This window comes from Chenopodium album, chromosome 22 (genome assembly GCF_948465745.1).
Source record: "Chenopodium album chromosome 22, dcCheAlbu1.1, whole genome shotgun sequence".
Classification (NCBI taxonomy): domain Eukaryota; kingdom Viridiplantae; phylum Streptophyta; class Magnoliopsida; order Caryophyllales; family Amaranthaceae; genus Chenopodium; species Chenopodium album.
The window spans coordinates 32,878,772-32,901,159 of record NC_137855.1 but is presented as its reverse complement, the minus strand read 5'-3'; the positions used below and the strand labels follow the sequence as shown (position 1 = coordinate 32,901,159).

At 37.5% G+C, this 22,388-nt stretch overlaps 4 protein-coding genes across 4 annotated transcripts; 2 read left to right on the top strand and 2 right to left on the bottom strand.

The window, feature by feature from the left end:
• Positions 1 to 244: 244 nt before the first annotated feature.
• Positions 245 to 895, bottom strand: LOC145604216 (uncharacterized). Its single transcript, XM_081660153.1, has 2 exons — positions 809 to 895; positions 245 to 709 (listed from the first exon to the last, which is right to left on the bottom strand). Exons 1-2 carry the CDS (start codon positions 893 to 895, stop codon positions 245 to 247), a joined length of 552 nt encoding a protein of 183 aa, XP_081516279.1.
• Positions 896 to 6,523: 5,628 nt separating this feature from the next.
• LOC145604881 (sodium/calcium exchanger NCL-like) lies at positions 6,524 to 12,006 on the bottom strand. Its single transcript, XM_081660864.1, has 7 exons — positions 11,565 to 12,006; positions 10,034 to 10,219; positions 9,618 to 9,799; positions 8,969 to 9,114; positions 8,591 to 8,870; positions 8,198 to 8,500; positions 6,524 to 7,072 (listed from the first exon to the last, which is right to left on the bottom strand). Exons 1-7 carry the CDS (start codon positions 11,932 to 11,934, stop codon positions 6,824 to 6,826), a joined length of 1,716 nt encoding a protein of 571 aa, XP_081516990.1. The 5' UTR covers positions 11,935 to 12,006; the 3' UTR covers positions 6,524 to 6,823.
• Positions 12,007 to 18,111: 6,105 nt separating this feature from the next.
• On the top strand, positions 18,112 to 19,650 carry LOC145604215 (uncharacterized). Its single transcript, XM_081660152.1, has one exon. The coding sequence runs from the start codon at positions 18,112 to 18,114 to the stop codon at positions 19,648 to 19,650; it is 1,539 nt and encodes a 512-aa protein (XP_081516278.1).
• A 1,200-nt stretch (positions 19,651 to 20,850) lies between these two features.
• On the top strand, positions 20,851 to 22,191 carry LOC145604214 (uncharacterized). Its single transcript, XM_081660151.1, has one exon. It carries the CDS (start codon positions 20,851 to 20,853, stop codon positions 22,189 to 22,191), a length of 1,341 nt encoding a protein of 446 aa, XP_081516277.1.
• Positions 22,192 to 22,388: the final 197 nt, after the last annotated feature.

The window sequence follows — 22,388 nt, the reverse complement described above, 5'->3', positions numbered from 1 at the left end:
CTCTATCCTTGTCTCCGGCTGGGCCCCTATGACCTCCTCTGCGGTCAGCTCGGCCCGCTCTATCCTCCTCCCTTCTTCTAGGAGGGTCATCACGCTGCTTAAATTGACTCAAGTATCCTCTCCTGACTAAGTCTTCTATGTTGTCCTTCAAGTGTGTGCATTCTTCAGTGGTGTGGCCATGGTCCCTATGAAAGTCACACCACTTGCTGGTAACACGACTCCTGTTCACCATCCTTGGAGGTCTCTACCACTTATCATCAGCTTTATTCACGCTGAATATGTGAGATCTGGAATGGGTTAGTGGGGTATACTGATCAGACCTCCCAGGCCTTGGCCCTCTCTTTGGATCGGACCTTCTTAGTCCCACTGCCCTGTCCACTTCTCTGCGGTTTTGCTTAGCCCTGCTTAGCTGGTCTACCCTGGGTGTGTTTTCTGCCCGGGTGACCTTTGCCCGCTTAACTGAGTCACCTGGTGCTTTCCTACCCAGCATTGCTCTGTCAGCCTCATCTACTTTAATGAACTCATGCGCTTTACCCAGCGCTTCAGCGAGCGTTTTGAGGCTCTTACACCCCATATACGGTCTGAATGATGACCCTGGCAGTAGGCCACTCTGCATTGCAAACAATGCTACCTCCTGGCTCATATTTGGAATGGTTGTTGCCTCCTTGTTGAATCTGGTGATGAACTCCCTCAGGGGCTCATCCTTTCCCTAAACCAAGGACATCAGCTCGGTTGTCATCTTGGTTCTGTCCACCAGGGTTATGAAATGCTCCATGAACATTCTCTTCAGTTGGTTGTATGAGTATACAGAACATTTAGGAATGGCTCCGTACCACTCCGCTGCCAGCCCCTCCAGAGTTGGTGGTAAAGCCTTACACCAAACTGAGTCTGTCATGGTGTAGAGTACCATATGATTCTCGAAAGCTGATATGTGGCTTTTGGGTGTTGTGGTTCCATTGTACCTGCAGCTTGGCATCTTTACCTTCTCCATTGGTTCCTCCAGAATCTCCCGGCAAAATGGGGAATCATCTGGAACAACCTGGATTCGCGCTAGTTTGTCTCTCTCCGGGCTGGGTCCTCGCTCTGCGGCTGGTGACCTACTGCGAGGGACCCGCTTCTTCGGGCTGATTCAAGCTGGGGTTATTTCCTCCACGCTCCATTCTCGATTCAGGTTGCGAGCTTCCAGCTCTAATACCTTCTTCCTCAGTTGAATGAGCTCATACTACTTGGGGGTGAGGGTTGAGACTTCCAGCTTTTTCGCTGCGGGCTCCGTAGCTGCTGTTGTCGGTGACGGACTTGCCCCCTTACCCATATTGGTAAGGACCGCTGTCATTGCAGCCAGCTGCTCCTTGCTGCACTTAGAGAGGTTCTGCAGAATGGCTGGCATATTTACGGGCTGCGGTTTCTGGTTTACAGGTGCCGAAACAATGAGCTCATTGTTCGCGCCTGTTAACGGCATTCTGTACTTGAAAATAGAGTTGGATCCCACCGGATTTACTGGTTTCGCCGCTGCTTTAGCAGCAGCTGATGTCGATCCGATGGGGTTGGATTTTTGTGAGATGGTCGATTTGGAGCTTTCGGTGGATCCTTTTGGATCGCTGGTTACTGGGGGTGTTTTTTGTGGTGTTTGACTGGTCTCATTAGTTTTGGACGTAGGTGTTTGTACAGTTTCTTCTCCTGCCATGGTGGTTAGTTAACTAGCCCCTAGCTCAGTTGGTGAACCTCGGGTTAGATGATCCTATCCCCTCCTTCTAGCGCCAATTGTTCCAGGTGTGGATCCAAGGGTTCTGCTGGGTGCGCTGGGTCTCGTCAACTACCTACACAAGGCAGCACACGTAAACTGCCCTCGGGGGTGGCTCGAGGAACCCTCCTCCGAAGCTTAAGTTAGAGAGTGTTTAGAGAGAGAAAGTGTACTTAGAAAGATGTAGAGAGTGTAATAACTTGAGTGTCTAACCTCTTTTCCTTTGTACTTTACCCTCTATTTATAGCCATACTATCTCCTTCATGGAGAGTTTAGCCTGTGCGGGCTGACTCTGTCGGGCTGATGAGCCCTCCTTTAGTTGCTTACTCGGCAGTGAGTGCGCATCCTGGGGGCTGGGCGATAGTTCAGCCGGAGCTATCCTATACACACACCATTGATTCCTGTGAATCTGTTAAATTTTGCGATTCTTTTGTCATTGCTTGATTTTCTAGAAATAAATTGATTGATTTTAGATCAATTTAATCGAGCTTTGTGTTTGTTTCCTTGATTTGATTACCCCTACTTTTGTTTATTCTGGGTTTTTAAGGATTTAGAGATTCGTGCTTGTTTTTTTATTTATAGATTTCAATGTGTTCTGTTTTTTGGAAATAAAAGCGCGTGAAACCAAACTCTGTTATGTGCATCGTTATTTCGTTATTTTTGTTGACATGGTAGCATGCCACAATGTGTGGCATGTTGTACCAAAAAGTTGATGTTCTATTAATGTTTTCTAAATAATTTAATTAAGGGTTTTTCGATATAGTAACCCTTTTAATTTTACAAATTTTTGTATGCGGCTGGCCACATGGTGCGCCAGGGGTTACTTGTATGGTGTTATTGTAGGTGTTACTTGTATTTTAGGATTACTTGTATGGGTGTTACTGGTTTTGTCAGGGGTTACTTGTAGGTGTTACCTGTATTCTGGTGTTACTTGTATGGGTGTTACTGGTTTTGGTCAGGGGTTACTTGTATTATGGGGTTACTTGTATGAGTGTTACTGGTTTTGGTCAGTGGTTACTTGCAGGTGTTACTTGTATTATGGGGTTACTTGTATGAATGTTACTGGTTTTAGTCAATGGTTACTTGTAGGGTGTTATTGATTTGGTACGAAGTTTTTGTCTGGGGTTACTTGTAGGTATTACTCAACCCATTCAAATAATACATACAAGTAACCCCAGAATACAAGTAACCCATACAAGTAACCTCATAATACAAGTAACTTCAGAAATAAGTAACCCAGAATACAAGTAACCCTGCCGCACTGAAAAAGCTCTGTTTAATTTTACTTTTCTATATTGTGTCCCTTCAAATATCATTTTTCACACTATAATCCCCAAATACATTTCAGCTCGCCATGTGTGTGGCTAGCCACACTATGTGACCACTTACAAAAGAATAAAGTAACCTCTATAACACTGACCAAGTAAGCTCTATAATACTAACTGAGTAGCCCATATAACACTAATGAGTAACCCTATAATTCTGACGAAGTAACCCCTTTAACACTGACCAAGTAAGTCGAATTAACAATGTGTTTATTTTTGCATACCATCCTGCAATGTGTTTTCCCTTTCTAAATCTTCTCATCTTGGATGTTTGGAAGATGTGTGAATGTTCAGATTGGTGAAGGTGCAGGATAGACCTTATTTTAGCAACGAAACTAGCTTAAGGCCCGTGCCATGCACGGTAAGTCTAATTTTTTTACGAAAAATTAATTATATCCAACAAATAAAATTTGATAAAACATACACGTCAAAAATATAGAAATTATAATGTTAAAATCTATATTAATATGCAAAGCAAAAAATTAAACAAAAATGGATTTTTTGGGTTGCCCAAACTCGAGAATTTTTTCAGGTGGTCATATTAATAAATACTTATTTATAAATGCATTTTTAATTAACATAAAAAATTAATCAAACAACATAATAAAATCTTCACTAAAGCTATTAGCAAAAGTGCACAACATACACGTATATATATGAATTACAAATAATATATCAACTTATTCAATGGAAATAAATACTAGTCATTAAAGGCAAGAACAATCAATAATTGGGCAACACTAATCTTATTAATCGTATTACATTTTCTGTTTATGGAATGATGCTCTACATATACTATATCGTCGTTCGTTGTTGTTATAAAAAAATGTGTTTAACGCTATCCAATAATTGTAGTTCAATCATTTTTGTTTACTGTCTTAAAAATTTAATTGTAGATAATAGATTTTTTGATGTCAATTGTGTCTGACGCGTCTATTAGTATACAAATTATTTATGAATGTCATATGTAATACATTTATCATTTCAATTAAGTGTACCGGCAAAAGATATTAACTTTTTTCTTTTACTATTGATTTTTTAATTACGTAATTTACAAATTAATTAAGTGATGTTTTAAAGTAAGTTCCTTAAAATCTATTATATGAATCAATTTATTATCAACTCCTTTTGCATGCCTCCGGTTTAAAATAATTTTATTGTACATCGAACATTTTTGCGAAAAGTGACCCTTTTTCTTTATAAAAGTGACCCTTTATTTTCTTTTACAAAAGTGACCCTTTTTATTACAAAAGCGACCCTTTTTTTCACAAAAGTGACCCTTTTTTTCACAAAAACAGAGTATCAAAATAAAAATAAAATAAACACAAAATGCAAAAGTTAACCCAATGGCTCTACTTTCATCCCGTATCTTTATTTCTCCTCAAAACTAAACATTTCCACCATTAACAAACCTTCAAATTCTCTCTCCTCCATCAAACCCTCAACCCCCTTCTCCCTCTTCATCACCAACTGCAAGTCCTCATATTTTTCCCTTCAACGATGTCGTCATCGTCACCTCTGCCGCCATAGTCATCGCCGCCGCTGCCATGTTTGCCACCATCAAAGTAGATGAGGTGAAATGATAGATACCCACAATAAGGTATATATGCAATTGGGGTCGAGGTATTCAGAGTTGTTGTAATCCCGGACTTCAAACTCGACAAATCGGGGGATGGGGGGAGGTCAACGGCGCTGGAATCGGGGGATTGGGGTGGTCAGCAAGGTCGAAATCGGAGGGAGACGCCAGATTCTTGGGAGAAGCTAGCTAAGGGAGTGGCGACAGGATTGGTGGTTTGGCGGTGGGTGTTTCAGCCCGATTTACACTAATTTAGTGTAAACCGGATGTTATTAAATATTTGTGATTTATTATTACTTTTTTAGCTAATTTAAAAATACTCCATTTAAAAGATAATTAAAAGGGATTTGGAATAATCATTTAGGTAAATGTGTATAGAAAATTTATAAACATAAGTAAAAAGGAATATGTTTGCATACAGATAAAATAAAAGATTGGGAATCAATAACATATACTAAAAGCGAACCTAAAATGACACTTATCACGATGTCATTAAAAATTTTCCCGCTTTTTTTATTCTTTTGTTTTTTGTTTTTTTTTTTTTTGCCAAACTTGAATGACTTCCATTTTATAATCTACTCATAATACTTATTTCCATTTTGACAACACATTTAATTCAATCATACTAAATTAATTTTATTTTTATTAACATATATTTATATACTAGGAATCTTTTAGTTACAAATATAGTAACATAGATTAAAATTAAGTATGGATATATATCAGTATCCAAGAATATTATAATACTATCAATTTTTTTTTCCTCCAACTTACTTTAATTTAAAATAGAAAAAATTATTTTGGTAGCCTACTTTAAAAATTATACATAACGCTTATAAGAACAACTGAACGTAACAAAATCATTTTATTATATTATACTCCTCCGTTTTTTATAAGTTTTAGTAGGATTTACACATTTGTCGAGACTACTATTACCGTGCATTGCACGGGACTTAACCTAGTGATATTATAATAGAATAAAGAAATTAACAAAAAAAAAGGGGTTAAAAAGGAAAGGGGAGTTTTGGAGGGAAAAAAACAGTTACAAGATGTGATATGTGTTATTTCTGGTATCTATTTTAGATTTTAGTATTAAGTTATTGATATTAATTGTAAACTTGAATCACGAGGCAAATACCAAGATATATGAGGAAATGGATGTACCAAACAAAGTAGTTGCTAGGGCCTCTTAGCTCGCTACTGAGTATGGAACAAATATACAGGGTGTCAGCTCCTAAACCAACTAAAGCAAACGACAATAGTAGAGTCAAATTACCAGTTAACTTATAGATCATTTTATCTTCAATCTTATTTTTACTTATTAAGAATTTATTTTTGAAGATGGAATAGCTAGGTTGAGCTTTTTCTTTCGATTGTGTGGTCACATTTGAAAAGAGGGACGGCAACTATGTAGCCCATCACCTAGCTAGATTAATGTCATTTGGTGTTGGAAACAACAATTCCCAATAGAGGTTGTTTTGTGAAGTAATGGACAGTTTATCCAATAATTATAAATTGGAATTTTCTTCCTTCAGCAAAAGCAAAAGAAAGAAAGAAAAAAAAAAAGAAAAAAAAAAAAGAGTATTATTGATTACATTGTTGCTTAGTTCAGGCCAATTTATACTGTTACAATCAGATAGTACAGTACTGTGACCTTCAATTGAAACTAGTTGACTTCATTTACAAAAAGTCAATGAAGTATCTACTACCATTACCTGTCCTATTTCTTAAAACTACCAAAGGGTCATTAGTGATAACCACAAGCATATACTATGACCAAAATTCACGTTCAAAAAGGCAAAGCTTGTGAAGTTGTGATCAGAATAACCTTGACCATGTCATTATTTCCGACTTTCGATTAACAGAAAATATGGATGACACTTCTGAAAATTTCATTAATATAGATGTAGAAAGGCTAGAAACACTGTAAATTCAGTTTCAGGTTTCGATAGGATACATAGATATATAATTAGTACAAAAGAGAGGATGTGCATAGAAGAAATCTGCTTCACTCAAGCCGCATTTTACATCGAGGACACCTCAAGCACACATGTGAGGAAGGATGCCGAGAGGGGGGGGGGGTGGAAAGGAGAGAAGAAACCCTTACTAATAGAAGATCATGTTTGTGTGTCACAAGGCAACCTATTGTTCAGGATCAGTGATCGATTGTCATGAACAGGTCTATGACCAACCAAAGACGTAATCAAGGACATAAACAAGCACAAGTGATAATGGGTAGAGAAGGAAGGCCACAAAACATGTCCAGAGAGGGAATGTAGTGCGGAAGCTGCCAAGACCACCCATAATGACGCAAACAAGGAATATGACGAGCACTTCAGAGGAGAAGTTCCAAGTCAATCCTCTCACATAAACTAAAGCCAAAAACACTGAGAGACAGAGTACGTTGTTCATTGTTGCTGCTCCATATAACTGTGGGAATAAATAAATAAATAAATAAATAAACAGCATAAGTGTCTTCAGTGTCTTCTCATGGGTAAAAGTTAAAGTCCTGGGGAAGATAGTCAGTTTCATTCTCAACAAGTTTTCTTATATTACAATTATTTAATGTTATCATCAATAATTCAAAACCACTAATTTTAGATAGATAAAAGTATAAAAAGCTAATAGTTAGGAAATATATATTGAAATAATTCTAATATGATCCCACGAGATTATATTTTACTACACATACAAATAGAAAATGGTAGTCAATTATGAACATGTGAATAGTGTCAAACGGGGAGTACTATCTATGAAAAAATAGGCCCTGAATACCGGAATAAATTGACTAGCTACCACTAGCAGTTGTGAAAGCCATAGCATGTACTCAATGAAGTCATTTGTTCTCAAATATCAATACACCAACCAAAAAACTTAAACCTAGAGACCACAGCCACTAACTTAACTTGAGTGATGGATTGTAAAAGAGAAAAAAACTTAGCACAAATTGTACCCTCTAAACTATTTACACACTATTTTAGTTCTCTGTAACCATCTTTTGTGATTTATATGCAAGAAAAAAAATAGACATTGTGGGATCTTGTCTATTTACTTTTAATACTTAAACCTTTACTAGTCACTATTATCCCCCCCCCCCCCCCCCCCCCGACAACAGATTGGGGAAAAAAAAGTTTTATAGATGAGTGTCTAACCCTACTAGATCTTTAAATACTCGTGTTTTGCAAAACTCTACCTATTTCTCTTGCAAAGGTTATACTCACATGTTTTCCTCTTTTTCATCCCCTTGGCACTCCCATAAATTTTATTTGTATACTCTTTTTGTTTCTCACTCTACACACTTTTCCCTTCCTTTTTCCTTTTTTTCCCCCGAACTTTTATTCAATCGATATCTTGCCATGCTCTTTTAATCATACGGTTCTTTATGAAGATTCATGTTAGCTTACCCAAATCATTTTTGGGACTAAGGCATTCCTACTAGATCAAAATATTATAAACTCGATATGTTTATTCACTTCCAAACTTGCTAGAACTCTCTATCATAATATATGAAGTATAAGCAAACAAAAAAAAAAAAAAAGAAAAGAAAAAACCAACCTCTGAAAACGTCAGTGATGCAGATCTCTTCTTCTTCCTGGTGGCAAAAATAATAGCTGACACAGCTTCACTGGAGTTGGTTGCTAGAGGAAGTGCAATAAACGAGATAAAGAAAGAGGGAATGCTAGTTGCTTCAGAGAAATTGTCCACAGCATCAACTAATGGATCTGCAAAGACACCAGCAATAATAGTTCCAAGCACAAGAAATATTACTGCCTTGATGGTGGTTGCCTTGGGATTTTCAACAACTTCACCACCCTCTTCACCAGAATCACCCAACAGAAAATGCTCTCTTTCAGCTTCCTGCATATGAAGATTTAGAAAGTTACAACCATCAAGCAGATAAAATTTCAGAATATATGAAGTAAAGCTCTTGTTATACAACCAACCAACCTCATCATAGTCATCTAAATACTTCATTGTGTCAGCATTATGATGGGAAACCTTGTCACCTCTCACAACATTAAGCAACTTGGAGATTCCCATAGTGAACTCTTCTAGATCAATCCTATCATCTGGCCGTTCTACATCAAATTCTTTCATAACTTTCTGTACAATATCATCTTCACCCATGCCTACACTCACCCCTTCAAAATTCATCCCAACAACAAATGCACCAAGTTCTCCTTTTGAGAGAAAACCATTATCATCTCGGTCAATTGCCTTAAAAACCCTGTCAAACATCAGGCAATAAATGAAAAGCGAAATCTTTTGACTTCCTATTTCTGCCAGGTGCATTACCAATCAAAAGATGGTATTAGTAGAACTTACTTCTTTACAGTATCATCGTTAAGCGTGCCATCAGGCTTGCAAAGTCTTCCAAGAGAATGCTTTTTCAAATGTTTAAGAAATCCTGTCAGCACACGCTTATGCTTGACGTAGGCAAGCTTCCTCTCTTGAATCCAAGGTTGAAAAACCTGCCTCAGTAAATTAATGAATCTCAGACCAGCTAACAAAGATGAATCAGAGTATTATCTGAATATTGATTTTAAAATGAGATGATGCAGCTCTAATTTTTGGAATCTAAGACTCATCAGATTCAGACATTCAGATTTTTTTTTCTTTTCAAGTTTTCCTGCATCATGGACTCGTATACTCAACAAAGAAAGACGTAACTAGTTACAAGTAATTTTAAAATTGTAAAATGATACCCCCTACTATACTGATCACAAGACCAATACAATAATGCAGGTGTTGCAATATTATCAGCCAAAATAACAAGGAAAAAGCAGCAACAAAGAACCTCTGAAGCCATTTAAAAAGGCACACAAGGAAGTCTAAGGACATAGCTAGAATTCCAACATAAATTCAGCCGTATGGAAGAAAATATATATTTATCAAAATCAGTGGTTCATATTCACCTGAATCAATTACTTAGCAATATTTACAATGCCACACATCCTATCCAAAGCATAATTACCTGAAAAGCACAGTAGCTAAGCAGCATAACAAGAGATAATATGAGGCCAATCAGCACAGCCAAATGTCTTCCTGAACTTGAATTGAGAGCTTGAGGCAATTGGACGACAAGAAAGGGCAATACAGAAATAGCCATGATCCTTGCAGCATAACTAGTCCAAATATCAGTAGAAACACCAGAACCTGAAGAAATAAATCGGGAAAAAAGATATCAAATTGCCCATGCAGGCTATAGCTGTACAAAGAAATGGAAAATCCATACAGATTGATGTTGCATGGATGGCATGCAGATATGGGTCAGTTCATCTGTACGTTGCATTGGAATTTTAAGCAGGCATCTGGCTGCGCAGTGAGCATAATCAAAGGTATTTGATGAACAAACAACATGCCAAAAATTTACAACAGATAGGCACCCACCTAGTAAGCTAAATCCTTTTGTATCTTGTTCATCGATTGCACGGTTATTCTCAAGGTCACATTTGCCAATCAAAACACAAGAACCCCATATAACTGTAAGAAGCATTACTGTGGAACCAGCTAACAACCCCATTCCAACTGAAACCTGATCTTGAGCAATTGCAGGAGTTCCAGAAAGGCCAGATACTGCACGAGAAATTTAAAAGGTGTATAACAACATATTCAAATGTTTGTATAATAACCATATTCAACAGATTTCGTAAACCATTCTAGGAAAATAAAAAGTAAAACAAACTATATAGGCAGTTACTAGATGTGATATATGACAATGATATTGAGAAGTTTTACCAGGTAACTCGCTTGAGAATCATACACCAAACATAACATTAGATCAACTACGACTCTATGAGTCAGGATCCAAAAATAAACGGTAAAAGAGCAGCATTATGACTTTAAAACAATGAATAAGATGTCTCTGGGAAAGACTGATCCAATCAAGCTGCAACAGAAGAAATTCATTCAAGAAACAAGCTAAACTTAAGTCCATATGTCTTATATTTACTAAATAAAATTACTAACAGAATTCATTCATGACTATCATTGTTAATTCGTTGTATGTATATGTTGAGTTTTGAACAGTAAACCAATAGTTAGACAAACCACTATTCTTGAGACCCAGCATAAACAAATTTATACTTGTACTGAATTAGTAATGGAAACAAATCACAATTAAGCCACTGTAGCATAATCCTCGTAAATTAAAGTTTAAAAAATAATAGTCAAACTTTCAATATAACTACTAAGAAATACTTTGTTTGACTATTATTTCTTTCTTGGATTGTTTTTGACCAGTTTAAAAAATTCTTTCTTGGATTGTTTTTGACCAGTTTAGTTCACCCAACTGAAGCAAATTTAGCAGTGGGACATAGACAAGTCTGTAAATTTTGAATATTCTATTTGACATAGAACTTTCACTCATGATCCACCTAAAATTCGTTAGGGTCTCCACGTTATATCTGAATGTAATTTTACGTCCTCTCACATTTTCCTTCTCATGTGCCAAGCACACGAGAAAATGTAACGTTACATCTCAATGTAACACAATCCACGGGACTGATGTAAGAAATTCATCATCCAGTAATTATATAACTTAATACCCCACAATTACATGAATTAGTAATAAATTAAAAAGGCAAAAACACATCAAATTGTATTGATTCATAAATCAAAATCAACGCAATTCTTTCTTTTAAAAAAAAACAATGCAATTCAAAACATCAAATTTTTAAAATAAAACGATAACAATATAATCATAGCATCAAAAATTATAACCCATTAATTAACCATATATCAAACCCAATAATAGAAACCATGGAATTATTTTTTTACTTTAGTGTAAAGAGAGCCGCAAAAGTGAGTGACATAGACAAGATTCGATCTCATATCTTATAAAACCTCGAGATTCGAATCCACAACAATGTAACAATCCAAAATAACAAGTACAAAGTACAACATAAAATTTAAAAATTACCAAGGATGAGCATGGCATCTGGAAGAGCACCAAGAATAGGAAGAAATAGACCACCAATAATACCAGGACCCAAAATCTCCAACAAAAGTTCACTTCCATTAGACAAATAAGTAGCAGCAGTATACATCAAAAACCCATAAACCAAAATCAAGAAACAATTTCCCAACGCAGTTGTAGTACATGGTAAAAACCCATAACTCTGCTCACATGTTTCTGCACTAAACACTGATTTAAGTGATGGAAATCGAATATACGACGAACCCACATCGCCAATTCCGCCGGAAATCGGATCGCCGCCTTCTCCGGTGGCGTAGACGGCGGCGATGAAGAGAATTAGGAGAGAGAAAATGGGGGTGTAACTCAGTTTCATGGTGATTTGGTGGGGTTTGACAAAAAAAATGAAAATGGTGGATCTTATAAATATGAATGGTACTTTTATGACATAAGAAATGTTCAAGTGTTAGGAATTTGTACGGCCAGATTGCCACTAATTGTGGCTGATATGATATTAACCAACCGATTTATTATTATTATTATTATTACTACTATTAAAAGGATATTCGAGAGAGAGCGCCCCGTGTATGAGGCGCGTAGACTGTGTAGTGATATAATTTTTTATTTTCAATTTGTAAGTTTGATCTTAAGTGTACGGCCCGTGTATGAGGTGAATAGAATGCGTAATGATACAGTTTAAGGGTGTGTACTATTCACCATATTTGAACTTATTTAATCCCATCTGAACTTATTATTAGATCTTATTAATCAAATCTAAATTGAACTTATCTGAACTTAACTGAAATTTTATATAACTTATTACACCTAAAATAAGGTGAATAGAACATACCCTTAGATTATTTCGATTTTGATTTCAATTTGTGATCAAAGGACAGGTAGAGTTTTGTTGATTAGTATGAGTAGACAGAGTAGTACAGTAGTAGATTGATTTATAAGCATTAGGTAGTAATTAATTAACAAGTGTTTGAAAAGGTAGGGAAGATGGTGATTGGTACCCTAGTGGCCCGCTCTGCTTTGAACTATTGTGAAAGTGACTCTAGATAGGGGACTAACGAGTAGGAGGATTTTGGATGGATCGTCTTGGATTTCGGATTCAATCGGGTTCACGTCGGTATAGATTAGTCCACATGTGATTGCTTTCTTTGTTTTTGAATAATTACCATTATTATCGGGTATAATTGTCAACACACAACTTTAATCGTTATTCCCTCCGTTTTTAAATACTTGCTCCGTTATGTTAGGATAATATGGAGAACGTATTAAAATATGGAGATAGTAGGGTTGGTAGAAGGTAAATTAGAGAAGAGAAAATCTAAAAGTAATAAAATTGGATCCACTAGTTGACAAAAATGAATTAAATATTATAAAAGCTTTACAAATAAGGAAATGGAACAAGTATTTAAAAACGGCCGTAAAAGGAAAGTGGAACAAGTATTTGGAAACGGATGGTGTATATGGTTGATATTAGGAAAATACACAGAATTAAATATTAAATTACGGAGTAAGGCCCCATTTACTTCACCTTATTTTTGTTGAACTGAAATTTTTTATTGAAATAAAATTATATTTGCTAACCTTAAATTATTTTTACTAAACTTAAATTAATTTTACTGAATTGAAATTATTTTGCTGAACTGAAATTATTTTTACTGATTTTCTATTATAATTCTTCTTTAAGGTAACTGAATTTACTAAACTGAACTTATTAATACTGAACTGAAATTATTTTTACTGAGCTAAAATTAATTTTACTAAATTGAACTTGTTTTTACTGAACTGAAATTATTTTTACTTAATATAATTTTTTTAAAGTGAAGTGAACAGGGCGTAACAATAATTGGTTTACACAAATTTTTATCTGCGATGTGGCCAGCCATAATAATGGTTACTTCATCAGTGTTATAGGGGTTACTCGGTTAGTGTCTTCGTTAGTGTTATAGGGATTATTTGATCAGTGTTATAGGGGTTACTTTGTTATTTTACAACCGTCCACATAGTATGATCAGCCGCACACAAATCAATATTAATAAAAAAAATATATACATAAAGTTAAAATATGTATAGAGCAAACTAGCAAAGGATCAAAAAGTGGGAATGGGCAGGGTCACTGGTAAGGGGAGGGGTTGGCCGGTGGTGGTGGCGTAGGAAGGGTAGTTGAAGTTTGGCTGTAATTTTTTTTAATTATTATTATTTTTTTTTAATAATTATTTAAATATATTTTAAAATACAACCAATCAAAGGATGCCAAGTGTCACAATTAACGCTTAATGCTATACCCTCCTCTCAACAAATACCCTTATCTATGGTTAAATTAAACAAATGAAAAGGTAATACTTACATACTTAAATGATTCATTTCCCCCCTCTTATTTGTTTCATTTCCACACCATTTTCATTTTCCGAACCAAATGCCTTAATGTATATTATTATACTTAAAAGGTCTAAATTTGGTCAAAATTTGGTCAAATCAGACCAAATCATATAAGTAACAATAAGGTGTACTAAGGGTGTGTTTGGCAAAATGTAGTGGTAGAGGCAGTTGTAAGGTGTGATAGTAGTTGTTAGTTGTACGTGTAGCTGTTAAATGTCAACTAGCTATTAGTTGTGAAAATAATTAACTAAGTATGAGTGTTGGTAAACTAGTTGTTAACTAGCTATTAGCTATAAAATTCTAAAATTTAAAAGAAAAATTCCAATAGCTACATAGCTTTTCACAAAAGCTAATAATTCTATTACTACATTGCCAAACACTCATATTTTCTACTAAGTAGTGGTTTGATCAAATCAAACCACTAAAAGCTACTCAAAACAGTCATGCCGAACACGCCTTAAATTAGCCCTTAATATAAATCCACACAAAACTTAACAATTCATCTCAGTCTTGCTTGCTTACTGCTTAGAGAAGCACATTTTCACTTTCCAAAAAGGCAAAAACCCAGCTGTCAAATTCCTCAACAAAGAACCGTAAATCCACCCAAACTAGAGGTGATCATTTGCGAGCTTGGGCGGGAAACGAGTCGGGCTTATATTTCATTTTTTGCCCAACGGGTTTAATGTAGTTAACTCAAGCCCTTATATGCGGGTTTGATAATTGTCCATACCCGCCATATTAATTGGTCGGGCTTGCCTGCGGGTTAATTGGCTTAAAATATATGTTTTAGTTGTTTCTACCACTAATTAATCTTTTTATTATTTACTTATGTTAAAAATTATTTGATTAAGTCATCTTAAAAAAAATTTAATCGCAATAAAATTATGACGATGTTAGTGAAAATTATGAAAGAAGGAACTTATTTAATACAGTCTTTTATGATGAAATACAAAATTGAAATAAATAGTTGTAGCTAATAAAATCTGGAGTCCAATATATTCTACTTGTAATTATTTTCTAAAACATACGACATAATTAACTAACTTAAATTTTTTTAAAAATATTAAATTTTAAAATAAACAGGCCGAGTGGGCTAGTCCGTGGTACATATTGTCTTATTTATGTCCGCCCATTTAAAATAACAAGTCGGTCCTAATCCGCCTAAATATAATTGGTATACACTAGACCCTAGTGTAGGTACCACACCCTACACCCCCCTCTAAACGTTTAACAATCTCCCTCATATACCCACTTTCTACAATTGTACAGTAAAAATCAAACCACCATTTATCTTTTTTCACTTTCTCTCTCCTCACCCATTTTCTGCATTTTCTCTCTCAACACCCATTTTCAGCATTTTCTAATCCAAAATTTTCAACAAACTTTGCGACAAATTATCCAAAAAAGTTGTTCAACTGCTACATAATTCAACAAATCAAGGTCGAAATTCAAAGGAGTAAGTGATTTTGTTCATATTTAATTTGAAAAAGAGTATAAAACCTAATTTTAATAATTTATTGTTGCAATTGTGTTACAAGAACATTTACTGTTTTTAGTTTTAAAAGTAGTAATTTGAACAAGTACATTTTGAATTTTGAGTATGAAGTATTTCATTTTTTTTTATTGCAGTATGAAGGAAATAGCTTCAGAGAAGAACATCAAAAAAATCTGGAGAAAAGTAAGCATTAATTAAATTAGTTCGTAGTGGTTTTTTTTTTTTTTTTTTTTTTTTTTTATAAATGTTCATTTTCATTTGATAAATGTTCATTTATATATTAGTATACTATCATTCACATGTTAATAAATGATTAATACAAATATTTATTTATATATTACTACATAGTCATTGTAAAAATCTCCTATTGTAGATCAAGAACTTTTAAAAGATATTAACACTTATGGTATAAATGTTAACATTTCTACAATTCCGAGGTAATATATGAACATATACTGAATTATAAATGTTCATTTGCATATTTGAATCTATTTGAGATTATATTTGACTTTATATGCTAAAATAAAAAATGTTCATTTTTATCATACGTTATGCACATTTATGAAATGCATAAATATTCATTCATGTGAGTTGAGAAACTGTCTTATGCATACTATGAAATCTTTTGATCATATATGAAATTCATAATGTTCATTTACATATATAGTAATGTAAATCAATGTAAGTATTATAGTATAATCTTAGCTATTTTTATTGAAGAACTAATAATTTATATCTGTACATTCTTCATTTTTGTTTGCAGAGCGAAGGAAACCGTTTCAGAGAAGAGAAACAAAGATTATAGTTCGTAGTTATTTTTTTTATTATTATTATTTCTTTAATTTTTTTTATTTTTATGAATGTTCATTTTCATTTTGTTAAATGTTCATTTATATGTTAGTATAACGTCATTCACATTTTAACAGATGATAAATGTTAATTTACGTATTGATAAATGTTCATTTTCATTATATATAAATGTTAATTTACGTATTGATAAATGTTCATTTTTGTTCTTATTCATGATCAACAAGTAAATGCATTAATTTTAAAATGAATATGTGCATATACTTAAAAGTTCAATTTTATACTACTAATTAAAGCACCCAATTATATCATGAATTAGTTATTTTTAACAAATTTAATAAGGAATTTCAATAAGAGTGTGTGCTATATTGTAGTTTTCATGGAAATGATTCTTACAATTACAATAAAGAGTGTGTGCTACCTTCAAAAAATTTCAATAACAAGTACAAAATTATAAATTTTATACATTTTTCATCTATAATAATGCTCCTTAATTAAATGTTCAATTATAAATAATTGTATGTTCATTTACAACTATTAATAAAATATGTTCAGTTTTGAAATATTATATGTTCAAAATGACGTCACTTGGAGAGGGGGGGTGTAGTGTAAAATTTTCAGCCTAAATATTCAATTTTTTTCGAAATAATTGTCCAAGCCCGCCTATTTGCAAGCCGAGTTGGGCAGGCTTAGCGGGTCATGCCCATGAACAGCTCTAAATTGTCTCATACGGCCATACCCCCCCGAGGCCCCGACTTCCTAACATCCGTCAAAAAAAAAATAAGAGTTAATTTATTGCTACTTTGAAAGTTGTGTTAGTGCAGAATTTTTATGACGCGTCAAGAGAGCACGAGCGTCGAATTCAAGGTAGCAACTGACGTCCCGATGATTCAGGGATCCGTTTGACCAGGTATACTAAGATCGTACTCAAGACCAGTCAAGGTAGTCGTTGCTTCAAGCTTCAGTCAATGTTAGTTAGCTGGTTCCCTATAATCAGGGGAAGATAATCTCGAAGCCCCAACGGATAAATCATCAAGATCAAATCATTAGTTATTATATATATAGAACTTTGTAACTTAGAACAGTCAGTCGAGACAGAGCATATCATTCCTTACGCCTAAAAACACATTGTAACCTTTGAATATTCATAGTGAAATCGGTGGATCTCTCCCACCCGCAGTTTTTCCCGTCTCTTTGGGTTTTCTGCGTCAACAAAATATCGTTGTGTTTCGTCTTATTATTTTCTCATTTGATTAATTATAGCTTAATTGGTCTAACCGTCGACGTCCCAGCCTAACGTCGTCCCTTGACGATTTTTGGCATTAACAATTTGGCACCCACCGTGGGGCTGACGACTAGATTCCCTTCGTAAAATCTCAAAAATCCGCCCTTTTAAAACAAAATCCCTCCACCAACATGGTTTCTTCAGGAGACGTGACGTTGGAGCAGTTGATGCAAGAGGTCCGCAGAACTCAGGAAGAACTGGCGAAGCAAAAGGCCGAAAACGAGCGTTTGGCGTCTGAAAGCCAGAGAACTGTGGATTCCCTGCGCAAAGAGTTAGAGTCCGTCAAGAGCAAGGCCCCAAAAAAGCGCAACAACACCAATGACATCTCTTCCATGATGAATCTGGACTCGGAAGATAACGCCGATGATGAAGATGATGACGGGGACAAAGGAGAGGGTGACCGCAACTTCAACGAGGAAAGAGAAGTCGATCCAACAGCCTAGAAGCTGAAGCAGATAGAGGCCCAGAACGCCAAGCTGCTGCGACTGTTGAAGAAGCTGCCAGGAGCACCGGTCCCAACTGTGACGGAAGAGCCAGATGGTTATGCCGCGTCGCCGTTCGTGGACGAGATCTCCATGGCCGACATCCCTCGAAGATTGAATATCCCTCCTCCAGCAAAGCTCTATGACGGAAGCACCTGCCCATTGGAGCACGTCAAGCATTACAAGCAGCGGATGTGGCAATACTCCATCCCGCGCGACATGCTCGAGCCTGTCCTCTGCAAATCTTTCGGAGCAACTCTTACTGGCCCTGCTTTAGAATGGATGTGTGATTTAAAAAGAGGATCTATTACTAATTTCCAAACTTTGTGTAACAGGTTCTATTCCAAATTCAACAACAGCTGCAAGGTAGAGAAGCAGACCAGCGATCTATACCGCGTCGTGCAGCGTAGTGGGGAAACAATCAAATCCTACTTCGGACGCTTCAACAAAGAGATGATTGGAATCAAGAATTATGACGTCCGCACAGCCATCGAAGCCTTCAAGAGGGGGTTATTCCCTGAATCAGAATTATACAAAGAGTTGACTAAATATCCATGCACGTCATTCGAAGAGATCAGGACAAGGGCTTTGGCTCAGATGCATCTAGAAGATGATCTCGCCGCCAGGAAAGGCGTCAACAGCCTCAACCCGTCCAACAACGACAGGGTCGACAGGAGACCCTCCAATCCCAAGAAAAGCTGGCATCGAAAGCCCTACGACAGGCCCAGTCAGGTAAACAATGTCGAAGATTTTGATAATGCTAACCCTGCGCCATTAGATGAAAATGACAGGTCAGACGTCGAATCATTCCCCGACGTAGCAGAGTATGGCTTCTATGTCGACATTGGGGGAGTGGTGAACGCCCTCCATTCGTTAGGATCTGCAGCCAGATGGCCCAGAAAGAACGACAAGCCCGAAGAAGAGAAAGACAAGACCAAGTGGTGCGACTACCACAGTGATCATGGTCACATGACCGAGGACTGCAACGGTCTGAGACGTGAAGTGGCTTACCTATTGAAGAAAGGCTACCTAAAGGAGCTGCTGGGCAAAGGCAAATCGAGTAGAAAGGACGCGACTGACCAGGAACCTCCAAAGGGGCCGGCCATTACTAAGGTAATTCATGTAATCTCTGGTGGATTAGATATATGTGGACTAACATATTCCGCAGCTAGAAAGGCAGCCAGGAAAGACACGTCCGAAGAGTCAATCCCAGAAGACGTCAGATTCAACCAAGACAAAGCCTTGGAAGCCATGACCATCTCATTCGACGACTGCGACCTTGGAGAACGCTGCGAAGAGCATCATAACGGATTGGTCATCTCTCTCACCATAGGAAATTGCATGCTCAAAAGGGTCCTAGTTGATGGAGGAAGCTCAGCAAACGTCCTCTTCAAGAGTACGCTGGAAGATATGGGCATAGATGCAAAGGACGTGGTCAGAAGATCTACGGTACTGGTAGGTTTTAGTGGTGAAGCACTTAATACTAGTGGAGAAATTATTCTGCCTACTTTTGCAGGAGGGATCAACCTTCAAACCAAGTTCAACGTAGTAGATTGCCCATCGGCGTACAACGCCATCATTGGACGCCCGTGGATTCACAAGATGAAAGCCGTCCCCTCAACTTATCATTAGAGTTTGAAGTTCCCTACAAGGTGGGGAGTCCAAGAGATCAAGGGGGAGCCCAAGGAAGCCAGAAGTTGCTACAGTTCAACGTTGAAGCCATGCAAAATGACGGCGTAGCAATTACAGCACGGACCAGCGTCAGACGAACCAGATGAACAATCCATTGATGAAATAGCGCTGGATCCTAGCAAACCCGAGCAAACCGTCAGAATTGGGGCTTCTTTGGACCCAGGTATGAGAGAAAACCTCATTTCATTTCTTAAAACTAACGCAGATTGCTTTGCTTGGACACATGAGGATATGACAGGTATAAGCCCTGACGTCATTTCGCACAAGTTGAACGTTGATCCAAATCACCGTCCAGTGAAGCAGAAGCGTAGGAAATTTGCGCCAGAGAGAAACCAGATCATTAATGAAGAAGTGCAAAAGCTGATCGAAACTGGAAATATTAGAGAAGTGAAATACTCCGACTGGTTGGCAAACGTCGTCGTGGTAAGCAAGAAGAACGGTAAATGGAGGGTGTGCATTGATTTCACCGACCTCAATAAGGCGTGTCCCAAAGATCCGTTCCCTCTGCCGCACATCGACGCGATGGTGGACGCCACAGCAGGGCATGAGCTACTGACATTCATGGACGCCTATTCTGGATACAATCAGATACTAATGCATCCGGAAGACCAGGAGAAGACAGCGTTCATGACGGATAAAGGTATATATTGTTATAAAGTTATGCCCTTTGGACTAAAGAATGCAGGTGCAACATATCAAAGGCTTGTAAACAAGATGTTCAAAGATCAGCTAGGTGATACGATGGAAGTGTACATCGACGACATGCTGGTCAAGTCCAAGAAGGCGTCAGACCACATCTCCCACCTCAAGCAATCCTTCGACGTCCTACGTCAGTACGGTATGAAACTCAACCCTACTAAATGTTCGTTTGGAGTGTCTGCAGGAAAGTTCTTAGGGTACATTGTGACGCAACGAGGGATTGAAGCAAGCCCCGATCAAATCAAAGCCATAATCAACATCCAATCCCTGAAGAACGTCAAAGAAACGCAGAAGCTAACAGGACGCGTCGCGGCTCTGAACCGCTTCATATCCAAGTCTTCAGATAAGTGCCATCTGTTCTACGACGTCCTCAGGAAAAACAAAGGGTTTGAGTGGACCGAGTAGCACGAAAAAGCTTTGCAAGACTTGAAGGCCTACATGATGACTCCACCGTTGCTGTCCAAGCCAAAACCTCATGAGACGCTGGAGTTGTATTTGGCCGTCAGCCCAATAGCCGTCAGCGCCGTACTGGCAAGAGAGGACCAGGGGCAACAACTACCCATATATTACATAAGTAAGTCTTTGCTAGACGCGGAGACCAGGTATTCTTCCTTAGAAAAACTCATACTTGCTTTATATACGGCAGTCAAAAAGCTGCGTCATTATTTTGAAGCTCACCCAGTGGTGATGAGGACTAACTTCCCTATCAAGTCTGTGTTGCGTAGGCCAGAATTAACAGGTAGACTCGGCAAATGGAGCATATATCTTAGCACATACAACATCACGTATCAGCCTAGAACAGCTATAAAGTCCCAAGCGTTAGCCGATTTTGTGGCGGACTTCAGCCCGGAACTTGAGACGTCAGCGAAGAAAGAGTTGGAACTAATCAACAACGTCAACCAACAATCAACATGGACCATGTTTTGTGATGGATCATCTAATCAACGTGGAGCAGGGTTAGGAGTCGTGCTAAAGTCGCCACAGAGGGAGTTAATAGTACAGTCCATTAGTTGTGACTTCAAAGCAACAAATAACAAAGCAGAATACGAAGCCTTAATAGCAGGGATGAAAGTAGCACAAGACTTACAAGCTACAGGACTCAACGTCTTCAGTGATTCACTATTGATCGCCAGCCAATTGAATGGGGAGTTCGCCGCTAAAGACTCCAAGATGATGGCATACCTCGAAAAGGCAAAAACCATAGCAAAAACATTCAACCCATTCTCCATCAAACAAGTCCCCAGAGACAAAAACACCCAGGCCGACGCCTTAGCCAACTTAGGCTCAGCCCTTAAAAAATCACCTTTCTCCAGCATACCCCTTGTACATTTGACAACGCCATCAATTGATACCACTTCAGCGCCAGACGTCATGGATATAACAGCCGCAGACAACTGGACGACGCCTATAGTGAAGTACCTAAAAGAAGACGTCCTCCCTGGCGACCCCCTCGAAGCAAGGAAAATAAGGTATAAAGCGTCCCGATACACCATTTTACATAACGTGTTGTTTAAAGTGTCTTCGACAGGACTCCTCCAACGATGCTTGGTGGGTGACGAACAATGGGAAGCATTACAAGAGCACCATGATGGAGAATGCGGAAGCCACGCAGGAGCAAGAGGATTGGCGACCAAATTACTCAGAGTAGGCTATTTTTGGCCAACCTTGAGGAAAGACACAGAGAAGTACGTCGCCAAATGTGATAGTTGCCAGCGTCATGCAGGAATGTCGCACCAACCCCAGAAGAGTTGCATCCAACATTGTGTCCCTGGCCATTCATGAAATGGGGGATGGACATCGTAGGCAAGTTACCTCAAGCTCCAGGGCAAAAGGTCTTCATGTTAGCCATGACCGACTACTTCTCGAAATGGATCGAGGCTGATTCATTCGCCCAGGTACGCGACAAAGAAGTTATATCTTTTATATGGCGTAACATAATATGCAGGTTTGGTATCCCATCCGAAATTGTGTGCGACAAC